General features: G+C 43.4%; 1 protein-coding gene across 3 annotated transcripts in view; it reads left to right on the top strand.

Moving 5' to 3' along the window:
* LOC311098988 (rho GTPase-activating protein 21-like) overlaps positions 1 to 15,397 on the top strand; it is an 87,913-nt gene that overhangs the window by 34,828 nt on the left and 37,688 nt on the right. For all 3 annotated transcript variants that reach the window (XM_084139568.1, XM_084139567.1, XM_084139569.1), the window contains 3 exons: positions 7,600 to 7,692; positions 8,431 to 8,509; positions 8,617 to 8,671. In XM_084139568.1, coding sequence (XP_083995694.1) covers positions 7,600 to 7,692; positions 8,431 to 8,509; positions 8,617 to 8,671 — 227 coding nt within the window. The remainder of the gene's footprint in view (positions 1 to 7,599; positions 7,693 to 8,430; positions 8,510 to 8,616; positions 8,672 to 15,397) is intronic.

Genomic DNA, 15,397 nt, shown 5'->3' with positions numbered 1-15,397 from the left:
AGTCCAGCAAGCACCAGGACCGTCTCCTAAAGTTGATTCAGCTGCGGGATCGGGGCACCACCTTTGCAGAGCTTGCTCAGGAATGGCAGCAGGCAGGTGTGAGTGCATCTGCACGCACAGTGAGGCGAAGAATTTTGGAGGATAGCCTGGTGTCAAGAAGGGCAGCAAAGAAGCCACTTCTCTCCAGGTAAAACATCAGGGACAGACTGATAATCTGCAAAAGGTACAGGGATTGGACTGCTGAGGACTCGGGTAAAGTCATTTTCTCTGATCAATCCCCTTTCCGATTGTTTGGGGCATCCGGAAAACACCTTGTCCGGAGAAGAAAAGGTGAGCACTACCATCAGTCCTGTGTCATGCCAACAGTAAAGCATCCTGAGACCATTCATGTGTGGGGTTGCTTCTCAGCCAAGGGAGTGTGCTCACTCACAATTTTGCCTAAGAACACAGCCATGAATAAAGAATGGTACCAACACATCCTCCGAGAGCAACTTCTCCCAACCGTCCAATAACAGTTTGGTTTATTGTGATGACCAATGCCTTTTCCAGCATGATGAAGCACCTTGCCATAAGGCAAAAGTGATAAATAAGTGTCTCGGGGAACAAAACATCGACATTTTGGGTCCATGGCCAGGAAACTCCCCAGACCTTAATCCCATTGAGAACTTGTGTTCGATCCTCAAGAGGCGGGTGGACAAAACCCACAAATTCTGACAAACTCCAAGCATTGATTATGCAAGAATGGGCTGCCATCAGTCAGGATGTGGCCCAGAAGTTAATTGACAGCATGCCAGGGCGGATTGCAGAGGTCTTGAAAAAGAAAGGTCAACACTGCAAATATTGACTCTTTGCAGAAACGTAATCTAATTGTCAATAAAAGCCTTTGACACTTATGGAATGCTTGTAAGTATACTTCAGTATACCATAGTAACATCTGACAAAAATATCTGAAGCAGTGAACTTTGTGAAGACCAATACTTGTCATTCTCAAAACTTTTGATCACGACTGTATATATACTGAGATCATGTGACAGATCATGTGACTCTTAGATTGCACACGTGGACTTTATTTAACTAATTGTGTGACTTCTGAAGGTAATTGGTTGCACCATATCTTATTTAGGGGCTTCATAGCAAAGGGGGTGAATACATATGCACGCACCACTTTTCCGGTATAAATTTTTTTGAATTTTTTGAAACAAGTTTTCTTTTTTTCACTTCACCAATTCTGACTTTTGTGTATATCCATTACATGAAATCCAAATAAAAATCCATTTAAATTACAGGTTGTAATGTAATAAAATAGGAAAAACGCCAAGGGGGATGAATACTTTTGCAAGGCACTGTATATCCGTCTGGATATATAAAATAAAACAATTTGTCCCCCCCACTTCTAAAACCAAAGTTGCGCCCCTGCTACCACTACAGGAAGGCTATAAACGGTGTTACTGCATTAAAAATCATGTAGTTCAGAGCGGGAGAGAGGCAGATCTTAAATCACTACTTTCGGTTTGCATTCGTCGGTGCTTGTTTCAGTTTGTTTCTGATGTCATGTAGGTTTTGTCTTCAATCTCTGTCATATTACAGTATAATAACCGATGCCCCTGCACATTGACTCGGTACCGGTACCCCCTGTATATAGCCTCGCTATTGTTATTTTACTGCAGCTCTTTAATTATTTGATACTTTTATTTCTTATTTTTAAAGGGAATCTCTTTGTTTACCGCATGTGGTGGATGAAACAAAGGGCGTGTTCGACGTTGCAGCCAACTTTAAAGGCAAGTCGAGACTGCCTAACCTTGCATCATAAATAACTACTCAATATTATTTGTTGATCAGTCACTCACAATTTACCCATGATACATTGCGGTTTTGATGCTCTCAAACACAGCCGAAGGCTATATGTAAATGGCTACTGCTGTGAACCCGGGCTGGTGTTGCATCATTGGAGTCTCACGCCCCTGACTGACTGGGGGATAACACATGTCTCGGGTGCACCCTCTACTGGCTATTCCATTTTATTTGACTTACTCCGTTCCATGATTCCCTACTGGGAACAACTTGAGTTTGTTCTAATAAATACCAGTTTGAAGAGGAAATGGGAAATGAAAAGAAAAGGCCTGGGGTCAAGATTTAAACTGACCCCTCACTTCAAATGATTTACACTGTCTGGGACTGACTGAGCTCATGTTAGTGTTGGGAATGGTCTCATCAGCAGTCACTGAGTCACTGCTGAGATCACATCACTGGATACTTTAAAATAAAGCAGTAGTGTTGTTATGGTATGCTGTAGTTCTACCACTCGCCACAAGAGGGAGCCTGGTAACGCTGTCGTTGTCTTCAACATTTAGGAGGTGAGGCTCCTGTTGCATCATACATAACACATTAATATGTGATTGTGAGCAACAATAGGTTGTTTGTTTTAACACGCTGGCCAGGTGACGCTTGTGATGGTGGTGCATGTATAGCATGCGTAGCCTTGTCTTGCATAGCTCTTCTCAGAAAGGTTCAGTGGCTCAGCTCTAATGTGAGCAACATTAGCAGCCACCTGTTATAACTGTTTACAGATCTGTCGTCTCTCAATCTGTCAAACACCCACAGAGAGAGGAGGCGAGAGCAGTGAGTGGGCGCTCTGTGGTGTATCAAACACCCACTCCCATCTTTCTCACTCAATCACTCGGTTTTCTCTCTCTCAATCAATGTCTTGCTTCATTTGCTTCTCTCCCTCTATCAAACACGACTAATTATTCTGTATTGAAAAACTTGTTTGGCAAATGATCTTGCTGCCACTGTCAGTGCTTACCAAAGATACGCCATGCTTACCATTGTGTATGGTTACATGCACACAATAATATGATTATTGTGAATAGTCAGATTAATATAATAGTTCCTTTAAAGCATTTACATGCTTTTCAAGAAGAACGATTTCCCTAATATTCCTGTTTACATGTCATAGGGCTGTCCCCGACAAAAAAAGCAACCAAGAGTAGTTTGTTCTTTAGACCAATCGATTTGTCGAAATTGATTAAAACACATAGGATATACAGACACATACTATGTGTTTTAATCAAATAAACTATATGCACTGAGATTGTCTGATGCTTTAAACGCACTGTTTGATGAAATAATTAAGACCCACAAATGACTAGAGGGAGTCCGACCGTAATTGATTTGATTGTGCCTGGTAGGGCTCAGACTTGCTGTGTTAAAAAAAAACAACAGCGAGTGACTGTGTGACTAGCACCTGTTCTCTCTCTCCTCCCTGCTGCAGCGACCACCACAGAACATCAACAGTGTTTATCACGCTGTCCGTGTGGCTGAAGTTGCAACATAATTACAGCCATTTCTGACTGAAAAGTTAACGAAATCCCTCATTTGTTTAGGAATAACATTCCCTATTTCCTCAACCCTTGCGGTCTTTACGCGACACGTATGCATTGCATGCACGTGACCAATAGGGCCTGACCTTTAGCATATCATAATCAAATCAATAAATTGGTTATAACAAACTCTGAACACCGTAACAGCAAAATGGATGCAGAGGGCGTGACAAACTCGAAACTGGGGAATGTTTACTGGTTGCTCAGGAGGTGGAAGTCAGATGTGTGAAATAAATTTGAGTTGTTGTGGAAAATACTGGAGATCAAGAAAAATAAGGTAAGGAGCAAACGCTGCATGCATATTATGTGTTCCAAACAGGTGCTGTTAGATTACAATATCATTTTTCTGACCGTTTGGAACAATGTAAACAACACTAAATAAATTATAAGCGTACCAGAGAGTCTGTTGTAATGTTTTTTTGCTAAGCCTTTATTACAGCAAAGACTAAACCGTTGCATTAATTTGTGAATGCAATTTCTGAAATAGAATGGTTTATTTATTGTTTATGCTAATTATTGAAGGGTCACATTGTTATTTCATAAAACGAAAATGCTTGATTTGCATTTGTGATGACATGAACGAATGATTGATTAATACAGTTGCCTACAGTGCAATGTTTTCCTCATCAATCTACACACAATACCCAATAATGACAAAGCAAAAACAGGTTCAGACCCTTTACTCAGCACTTTGTTGAAGCACCTTTGGCAGCGATTACAGCCTCGAGTCTTCTTGGGTATGACGCTACAAGCTTGGCACACCTGTATTTGGAGAGTTTCTCCCATTCTTCTCTGCAGATTCTCTCAAGATCTGTCAGGTTGTATGTGGAGCATTGCTGCACAGCTATTTTCAGGTCTCTCCAGAGATGTTCGATCGGGTTCAAGTCCAGGCTCTGGCTGGGCCTCTCAAGGACATTCAGAGACTTGTCCCAAAGCCACTCCTGCGTTGTCTTGGCTGTGTGCTTAGGGCCGTTCTCCTGTTGAAAGGTGAACCTTCGCCCCAGTCTGAGGTCTTGAATGTTTTCATCAAGGCTCTCTCTGTACCTTGCTCCATTCATCTTTCCCTCGATCCTGACTAGTCTCTCAGTCTCTGCCGCTGAAAAACATCCCCACAGCATGATGCTGCCACCACCATGCTTCACCGTAGGGATGGTGCCAGGTTTCCTCCAGACATGAGGCTTGGCATTCAGGCCAAAGAGTTCAATCTTGGTTTCATCAGACCAGAGAATCTTGTTTCTCATGGTCAGAGTCTTTAGGTGCCTTTTTGCAAACTCCAAGCGGGCTGTCATGTGCCTTTTACTGAGGAGTGGCTTCCGTCTGGCCACTCTACCATAAAGGCCTAATTGATGTAGTGCTGCAGAGATGGTTGTCCTTCTGGAAGGTTTCACAGAGGAACTCTGGAGGTCTGTCAGAATGACCATCGGGTTATTGGTCACCTCCCAAGGTTGTAATGTAACGATGTGTAAAAAATCAAATGGTCTGAATACTTTCTGAATGCACTGTAGACAGGTGTGCCTTTCCAAATCATGTCCAATCAATTGAATTTACCACAGGTGGACTCTAATCAAGTTGAAGAAACATCTTAAGGATGATCAATGGAAACAGGATGCACCTGAGCTCAATTTTGATTCTCATAGCAATGGGTCTGAATACTTATGTAAATGTTCTTTGTTTTTATATTGTTTATAAATTTGCAAACATTTCTAAAAACCTGTTCGCTTTGTCATGATGGGGTATTGTGTGTGTGTGTGTGTGTGTGCGTGTGTGTGTGTGTAGATTGCTGAGGGGAAAAATAATTTCATCAATTTTAGAATAAAGCTGTAATGTAACAAAATGTGGAGAGGGGGTCTGAATACTTTCCAAATGCACTGTTTATAAGTATTGAAATATAGGCTTAAGTTAAGGTAGTAAGACTAAACAGGATACGCTCTTAGGCTTACGCTCAAAGACTGCTATACTAAGCCTACTAATGATAAAAACCACTTATTATTATAATTTGAGTCATTTAGCAGACGCTCTTATCCAGAGCGACATACATTTTTACATTTTTTACATTTATTTTTCATACTGGCCCCCCGTGGGAATTGAACCCACAACCCTGGCGTTGCAAGCGCCATGCTCTACCAATTGAGCTACATGGGACTCCATAATGATGATGATCATCATAATAATATCGAGATCAAGAAAAATATTATAAATTAGATTTTTCTGACAATTTGGAACAGTGTTAACAACAGTAAATAAGTTATAAATAATACCAGAGAGGCTGTTCTAGCAGACAAAAAGTGTATCACTTTTATTACAGTATAGCAAAGATTGAAAACAGCCGAATTTGTGAAGTTGTTTATCCGACATGTTGTGGTTGCATGAGGCTTGGTGCCCCTCAACCATCCAAGACAACCAACAAAATGAAGAAAAGAGAAAAAAGACAAAGGAAAACAGAAAACAATCATGCAAAAAGCAAAAGACATCAAGGGCAACAATCATAACAGCAAGGCCAACTGAATATGTTTGAGTGCATGTATGGCACTATTTACGTGTGTGTGTGTGTGTGTGTGTGTGTGCATTTGAATGAGAATGTGTGTGTATATGCATGTGTACAAACACCTGCGCGGCATCAACCTCAGTCAAACAGGCATTAGCTGTAACACTGTCCCTCAGTGTCATTGAAACTTAATTTTTATTTTGTTTTAGCACGTCTTAGTGATGACTGCTCGACTAAAGAATATTGTTGACCAACAGCCTATTGACCAAACAATCGACCAGTCGACTAAATGGGGTCAGCTCAACATGGCCACATCTGAAATCAGGCTACGTGATGGGACTTTGATAAATGCAGAAAGTCGCCAATCAAAATAAACGTTTTATCACAGTGACCATGTTATTTTTATGAAGCATATTTGATTCTGAGTTCGGACATAAAGTTTGTATGCGAAAACTATTTCTAAGATGCATACTGCAAGTTTTTCCAAACTCACTTCACTCGTTCAAAAGAAGGAAGTTTGCGCTGCTCATGCTAGCACATGCGCAGATCAATTACCCATCTATAACTCTGATTATGACCTTTGTGTCCTAATATTTTGAAAAATTGCTCAGAAAACCAGGTGTTTTAATCACTGTATGCTTCGAGTATGACTGTACGCCGATTTTAAGATAAGCAGAGTAGCGTGTTTACATGACTAATGCCATGCTCTGCCTACTGCCATAATCAGTTTAATAATCCACATAACATACAACACACGATACAACATTCCTATTCAATGATAATTCACCAATTTACAGAATGATAAGTAGTTGGACAGAGCTTTGTGTCAAGTGAGCCTGGAGCTGTTTTTGTGTTTATAGGGAAGGAGTGGGAGTTGTGCAGCTGAGCTCGCTCTCTGCTCTCCCTCCCTCTTTCTCCCTCCCTTCCTCGCTGTCTCTCCTTTGCTTTCCTCTCTTATGCAGCTGCTAGGAGTCAGGGGCAGAATGAGCAAACAGGTTCTCCAACTAAACTCAGATGTATTCATTTCCCTTCCCAAATCCCCACCAGCTCACCCTCCATATTAGGGGGCTTTTTCCTACTCTGTTGAATTCATTCATTCTTGTTGTTTTAGGAACAGGCAATGTGACACAGACAGAGAAACCAAATCACACTGTTATACTGCTGTCACTGCTTTAATTCACATGCCTCTGAATCTTGTGACAGTTCCTCCTTATCTATTGCTCTATATATCACTTTCTCTCTCTTTCTCTGTCTTTGTCATCCTGTTGCTCTTGCTCGCTCTCTCTCACTCACACTCACTCTTTCTCCCCTTAGTAAATGTCTACAATTTAGGGTTGTGTCTGGTAGCCATTAATGGGGTGTCTTGTTGGGCTGGCTGCTTCACATTAAGAGTGCGTCTCAGTCTGGGTCGTGTTTAACAGAGTTGTGGGTGGGTGGAACATTCTAGTTTGGGTCCTCTGCTCTTAGTGTAGGGTATTTAGGTATGCTAAGGTAATCTGAGGTCAACAATGTGTCATTCTAAAGGGAAATTAATCTGACTACTACCCTTCTAGACACTTCATGATAACATCCTATTGTACCTAATCTGGGCAGATGTGTAGTATGACTGGGACTATTAATCTAATGACTATACTGTGTTACTGTTATGAGCAGAGCTGGTATGTCACTACCATGTGACCTCCAGAGGAATGTGTTTGATGGTTGCTGATGATGACACTTTGTCTTTGTTGTCAGGGAGACAACGGAACAGGCTGGAGCCAATGGACACCATCTTTGTGAAGCAAGTGAAGGAGGGAGGTCCTGCCAACGAAGCTGGACTCTGCACAGGTAACTGATTAACAGCAACACACTGAAGTTGTACCTTCCTATGTTCTCTGTGGTTTCTGTCTTTATCAAAGCGAGGTGACGACATACAAGTAATTGTATTGGAGTAGCAATATATTAAAGCAATTTTGTGAGTTTTGGAACGAGAATATCAACATTACTGTATTCCCCTACGATACAGCAGGCCTACTATAGATATGGTGCAATATTGTACATAGTGTTGGTCCAATCCCATAGATCTGTAAATTATGATTTCAGTCCACCCTATGCTGAGTAATGTTCTCAGAGATATTCTCAGTAGTGTTCTCAGAGATATTCTCAGTAGTGTTCTCAGAGATATTCTCAGTAGTGTTCTCAGAGATATTCTCAGTAGTGTTCTCAGAGATATTCTCAGTAGTGTTCTCAGAGATATTCTCAGTAGTGTTCAGAGATTCTCTCAGTGTTCTCAGAGATTTTTCATTAGTTTTCTCTCTGTAGAGTTGGGTTAGAAGCTCCCTCAGGCACTCAATTATAGTAAACACACATCAGATGACTGATCAAAGCTGTTTCCTTTCCTCATTCCCCTCTGACTGTCAGCCTAGTAGGGAAGCTGCCTCTTACTGAGCTAAGGGCCTACTACCCTATAACTACCAGCACAGATTCCTCTCTTCAAATAAACGCATACACCTGCCATTAACGCTGTGTCACTCACATATTACCAGTCTAACTTCTAACCCTCTCTCTCCTTCTAATCGTCAACAGGAGACAGGATAGTAAAGGTGAACGGAGCGAGTATCATTGGGAAAACCTACTCTCAGGTCATAGCCTTGATCCAAAACAGGTGAGGGCTCAAAATAAAAATACCTTATTGTTGTCAGTGACTGATTTCCTGCTTGTCTTTTGTTCTTGTTGTTGTTTACCTTTTTTGGCTTTGTGTTTCTGTTACAGTGATGCCTTTCTTGAACTCTGTGTTATGCCAAAAGATGAAGACATACTGCAGCTGGTACGTTTGTAAAGATCATTACTCCAGTGATTTAGGCTCAGCCTATATTTACCCACTATAAAACAGAAGTACTTCTGTCTGCGTCTCTTTCCACTTCTACATCATCAACTGAGTCGCTATTGTTGTGATCAAGCATTAGATCAGTGAAGCCGTTCTAGTTTCTCTGTGAAGGGTGTATGTGGGGAGACTAGTCCTGCTCCAGAAGGGAGAGGCAGGACCCTGATTTTTATTTTTATTTCACCTTTATTTAACCAGGTAAGCCAGTTGAGAACAAGTTCTCATTTACAACTGCGACCTGGCAGTTGAGAAACCCCCTCCCTTCAGAGTGCTCTATCTGGGCCTCGTAACCAGGCCACAACAGCCTGTCCTCTCCACTGACTGCTGCTGGGGCTCCAAGTGCTGCTACTGCTTCTCTGCTGCAGGGCTGACCTCATTCTGGGAGCTGGAAGGGTCCCTTTGAGAAATAAACACACACTCACACACACTTCATAAACACACACTCACTCACACACACTTCATAAATAAACACGCCACACAAACGCACACGCACAAACTCTTAAGTCTCGACTTTTGACATGGAGAAGAGTTTCATGTTAGTAGGTCTGAGGCAAGAGGATTGTTTCTACTCAGGGGAGAAATTATTTAGGATCTAAGCAGCTGGGTACTGGCATAAATGCGTATGTAAACTACAGCATGCTGCAGACTCCCTGCCGGTCTCTGTTTCTCACCCACTATGTCCTTAAGCAACAGTGATCAGCATCAGACATGCTCTCCAGAGCATGTGACAGGCAGGCCTCCAGGTTTGCTCTTTCACAGCCAATCACCCACAGCCAATCACCCACAGCCGATCACCCACAGCCAAACAGCCAGATTAGGAAACAGGTTTGAAACGTGTCAAAATTAGGGCTGTCAGAGTTGATTGTTACCTTTGTAAAAAAAATGTGTGCACTAATTTTTTTTCCTCTCGCAAATAATCACATTGTCTGAAAGCGTTTTCAGACACATTTGTCTGCTGCCTGATCAACACATTTTGCCATGGGCTGAGAGAAAATGTGCAGTTTTAAATTTCCTGCAATTATGATTTTTTATTTTTATTTTTTAGCGGCCATGATTTTGTAGAGGCGGTGCCCCGCTACTAAATGCATATAAGGGAAACACTGGCACTCGTAAAGTATTGACTATCTCTAAACTTTTGTTGTTCTCTCTCTCGCATGGGTGAGATCAAAATAATTGCTGCCTTCAAATATAGAACGTTTTGGAGAAAGGAAAGAATGTCAACACAGGTTCCACCCTCTGCGCTGCCCTAGCTGACCTGTCACACCTAGCCTATTGTCAACAGTATCACAAACTGTCCCCATCAGCTCAATGAATCAAACTCTCTATTGTCTAACTGCTGAGCCTATTAACACAGTGTTGGAATGTTTACCTTACCAAAGGCTCTGAGGCCGCTCATTGACACAAGCTCCCTGTTGCACAGAAAAATCGGTGTCCGGTATAAATAGTTGAGCTTGATCGTTGCGCACCACCAGGGCTGAGCAGAGGCTAAATCAAATCAAATCACATTTTATTGGGCACATACACGTGTTTAACAGCTGTTATTGCGGGTGTAGCGAAATGCTTGTGCTTCTAGCTCCGACAGACAAGTAATATCTAACAATTTCAAAACAAATACCCAATACACACATTTAAGTAAGGAATTGATTAAGAATATATACATATGGTCAAGCGATTTTAGAGTGGAATGGACTAAAATACAGTAGAATAGTATAGAATACAGTATAGACATATGAGATGAGTAATGCAGATATGTAAACATTATTAAAGTGACTAAGATACCGTAGAATAGTATAGAATACAGTATAGACATATGAGATGAGTAATGCAAGATATGTAAACATTATAAAAGTGGCTAGTGTTCCATTTCTTAAAGTGGCCATTGATTTCTAGTCTGTCTATAGGCAGCAGCATCTAATGTGCTAGTGGTCGCTGTTTTTCAGTCTCTCGGTCCCAGCTTTGATGCACCTGTACTGACCTCGCCTTCTGGATGATAGCGGGGTGAACAGGCAGTGGCTCGGGTGGTTGATGTCCTTGATGATCTTTTTGGCCTTCCTGTAACATCGGGTGCTGTTGGTGTCCTGGAAGGCGGGTAGTTTGCCCCCGGTAATGGGTTGTGCAGACCGCACCACCCTCTGGAGAGCCTTGCGGTTGCGGGTGGTGCGGTTGCCGTACCAGGCGGTGATACAGCCCGACAGGATGCTCTCAATTGTGCATCTGTAAAAGTTTGAGGGTTTTAGGTGCCAAGCCTAATTTCTTTAGCCTCCTGAGGTTGAAGAGGCTCTGTTGCGCTTTCTTCACCGCACTGTCTGTGTGGGTGGTCCATTTCAGTTTGTCAGTGATGTGTACGCCAAGGAACTTGAAGCTTTCCACCTTCTCCACTGCGGTCCCCCATCGATGTGGATAGGGGGGTGCACCCTCTGCTCTTTCCTGAAGTCCACGATCATCTCCTTTGTTTTGTTGACTTTGAGTGAGAGGTTATTTTCCTGGCACCACACTCCAGAGCCCTCACCACCTCCCTGTAGGGTGTCTCGTCATTGTTGGTAATCAAGCCTACTACTGTTGTGTCGTCTGCAGACTTGATGATTGAGTGGGCTGAGCACGCACCCTTGTGGGGCCCCAGTGTTGAGGATCAGCAAAGTGGAGGAGTTGTTTCCTACTTTCACCACCTGGGGGTGGCCCGTCAGGAAGTCCAGGACCCAGTTGCACAAGGCAGGGTTCAGACCCAGGGCCTCAAGCTTGATGAGCTTGGTGGGTACTATGGTGTTGAATGCTGAGCTATAGTCAATTAACAGCATTCTTACATACAGTGGGGAGAACAAGTATTTGATACACTGCCGATTTTGCAGGTTTTCCTACTTACAAAGCATGTAGAGGTCTGTAATTTTTATCATAGGTACACTTCAACTGTGAGAGACGGAATCTAAAACAAAAATCCCAGAAAATCACATTGTATGATTTTTAAGTAATTCATTTGCGTTTTATTGCATGACATAAGTATTTGATACATCAGAAAAGCAGAACTTAATATTTGGTACAGAAACCTTTGTTTGCAATTACAGAGATCATACGTTTCCTGTAGGTCTTGACCAGGTTTGCACACACTGCAGCAGAGATTTTGGCCCTTCTCTAGATCCTTCATGTTTCGGGGCTGTCGCTGGGCAATACGGACTTTCAGCTCCCTCCAAAGTTTTTCTATTGGGTTCAGGTCTGGAGACTGGCTAGGCCACTCCAGGACCTTGAGATGCTTCTTACGGAGCCACTCCTTAGTTGCCCTGGCTGTGTGTTTCGGGTCGTTGTCATGCTGGAAGAACCAGCCACGACCCATCTTCAATGCTCTTACTGAGGGAAGGAGGTTGTTGGCCAAGATCTCGCGATACATGGCCCCTTCGATCCTCCCCTCAATACGGTGCAGTCGTCCTGTCCCCTTTGCAGAAAGCATCCCCAAAGAATGATGTTTGCGCCTCCATGTTTCACGGTTGGGATGGTGTTCTTGGGGTTGTACTCATCCTTCTTCTTCCTCCAAACACGGCGAGTGGAGTTTAGACCAAAAAGCTCTATTTTTGTCTCATCAGACCACATGACCTTCTCCCATTCCTCCTCTGGATCATCCAGATGGTCATTGGCAAACTTCAGACGGGCCTGGACATGCGCTGGCTTGAGCAGGGGGACCTTGCGTGCGCTGCAGGATTTTAATCCATGACGGCGTAGTGTGTTACTAATGGTTTTCTTTGAGACTGTGGTCCCAGCTCTCTTCAGGTCATTGACCAGGTCCTGCCGTGTAGTTCTGGGCTGATCCCTCACCTTCCTCATGATCATTGATTCCCCACGGGGTGAGATCTTGCATGGAGCCCCAGACCGAGGGTGATTGACCGTCATCTTGAACTTCTTCCATTTTCTAATAATTGCGCCAACAGTTGTTGCCTTCTCACCAAGCTGCTTGCCTATTGTCCTGTAGCCCATCCCAGCCTTGTGCAGGTCTACAATTTTATCCCTGATGTCCTTACACAGCTCTCTGGTCTTGGCCATTGTGGAGAGGTTGGAGTCTGTTTGATTGAGTGTGTGGACAGGTGTTTTTATACAGGTAACAAGTTCAAACAGGTGCATTTAATACAGGTAATGAGTGGAGAACAGGAGGGCTTCTTAAAGAAAAACGAACAGGTCTGTGAGAGCCGGAATTCTTACTGGATCGTAGGTGATCAAATACTTATGTCATGCAATAAAATGCAAATGAATTACTTAAAAATAATACAATGTGATTTTCTGGATTTTTGTTTTAGATTCCGTCTCTCACAGTTGAAGTGTACCTATGATAAAAATTACAGACCTCTACATGCTTTGTAAGTAGGAAAACCTGCAAAATCGGCAGTGTATCAAATACTTGTTCTCCCCACTGTAGGTATTCCTCTTGTCCAGATGGGATAGGGCAGTGTGCAGTGTGATGGCGATTGCATCGTCTGTGGATCTATTGGGGCAGTAAGCAAATTGAAGTGGGTCTAGGGTGGCAGGTAAGGTAGAGGTGATATGATCCTTGACTAGTCTCTCAAAGCACTTCATGATGACAGAGGTGAGTGCTATGGGGCGATAGTTGTTTAGTTCAGTTACCTTTGCTCTCTTGGGTACAGGAACAATGGTGGCCCCCTTGAAGCATGTGGGGACAGCAGACTGGGATAGGGAGAGATTGAATATGTCCGTAAACACACGAGCCAGCTGGTCTGCGCATGCTCTGAGGACGCGGCTAGGGATGCCGTCTGGGCCGGCAGCCTTGCGAGGGTTAACACGCTTAAATGTTTTACTGACTTCAGCCACGGAGAAGGAGTGCCCACAGTCCTTGGGAGCGGGCCGCGTCGTTGGCACAGTGTTATCCTCAATGCGGGCGAAGAAGGTTTTTAGTTGTCCGGAAGCAAGACGTCGGTCTCGGCGACGTGGCTGGTTTTCCTTTTGTAGTCTGTGATTGTCTGTAGACCCTGCCTCATACTTCTTGTGTCTGAGCCGTTGAATTGCGACTCCACTTTGTCTGTATACTGACATTTTGCTTGTTTGATTGCCTTGCGGAGTGAATAACTACACTTTGTATTCTGCCATATTCCTAGTCACCTTGCCATGGTTAAATGCGGTGGTTCGCGCTTTCAGTTTCGCGTGAATGCTACCATCTATCCACGGTTTCTGGTTAGGGTAGGTCTTAATAGTCACAATGGGTACGACATATCCAATGCACTTCCTGATATACTCAGTTACGGTATCGGTGTATTCGTCTAAATTATTTTTGCACGTTACCCAGAGCATATCCCAGTCCGCGTGATCAAAATAATCCTGAAGCGTGGATTCCGATTGGTCAAACCATCGTTGAATAGTCCTTAGCACAGGTACTTCCTGTTTGAGTTTCTGACTATAGGAGGGGAGAAGCAAAATGGAGTCGTGGTCAGATTTGCTGAAAGGAGGGGGGGGGAGGGCCTTGTAAGCATTGCGAAAGTTTGAATAACAGTGGTCCAGAGTTTTAGCAGCGCGAGTACTACAGTCGATATGTTGATAGAACTTCGGCAGCCTAGTCCTCAAATTTGCTTTGTTAAAATCCCCAGCTACAATAAATGCAGCCTCAGGATATGTGGTTTCCAGTTTGCATAAAGTCCAGTGAAGTTCTTTGAGGGCCGTCGTGGTATCGGCTTGAGGGGGGATATACACGGCTGTAACAATAACCGAAGAGAATTATCTTGGGAGATAATACGGTCGGCATTTGATTGTGAGGTATTCTAGGTCGGGTGAACAAATGGACTTGAGTTCCTGTATGTTACTACAATTACACCACAAGTCGTTAATCTTGAAACACACACCTCCGCCCTTCTGCTTCCCGGAGAGAGATTTATTCCTGGCTGCGCGATAAACTGAGAATCCCTCTGGCTGGACCGATTCCGACAGAGTATCCCGAGAGAGCCATGTTTCTGTGAAACAAAGTATGTTACACGCCCTGATGTCTCTCTGGATAGAAATCCTTGCCCTGAGGTCATCAACTTTGCTATCCAAAGACTGAACATTAGCGAGTAATATACTCGGAAGCGGTGGGTGGTGTACGCTCCTAAGTCGAACCAGCAGGCTGCCTCTCCTCCGCCGGCGATGTTTTGGGTTGGCCTCTGAAATCAGTTAAATTGCTCTGGGGAGAGTGAACAAAGGATCTGCTTCGGTCGTATTCCTGGTTGTAATGCTGGTAGTTCTGGTGAGTTACTACCGCTCTGATATCCAATAGTTCTTCCCGGCTGTATGTAATGACACAAAATATTTCCTGAGCTAATAAAGTAAAAAATAATACATAAAAAAACAAAATACCGGTACTGCAAAGATTCCTAAGAACTAGTCGCGAGGCCGCCATCTCCGTCGGCGCCATCTAGCTTGCCTTCTGCTGACAGGCAGAGATGGGCTGATGTCAAATTGAGCTCAATTGATGCCGGAATAGCAGGAAAATGCAGTTTGTAGGATGCATTCTCAAATTTGCACAGCTGAAACTGAGGAAAACGATATCTACTGAGATTGTTGGAATTTAGTGCTCTTGGCAGCCAGTTCATTCTCTCCTCTTGACCTCCCTTCCCCTCCATCTCTTTCTCCATATCTCACTCTCTCTCCCCCACAGACTAGTCTTGCATGTCTCTGTAGTTCTGTAGCTGTGAATTGAGTGCAGTT

Source organism: Coregonus lavaretus (assembly GCF_964263955.1).
Source record: "Coregonus lavaretus genome assembly, chromosome: 23".
NCBI classification, from domain to species: Eukaryota; Metazoa; Chordata; class Actinopteri; order Salmoniformes; family Salmonidae; genus Coregonus; species Coregonus lavaretus.
The sequence above is the reverse complement of the archived record's forward strand: the minus strand, read 5'-3'. Positions and strand labels throughout refer to the sequence as shown.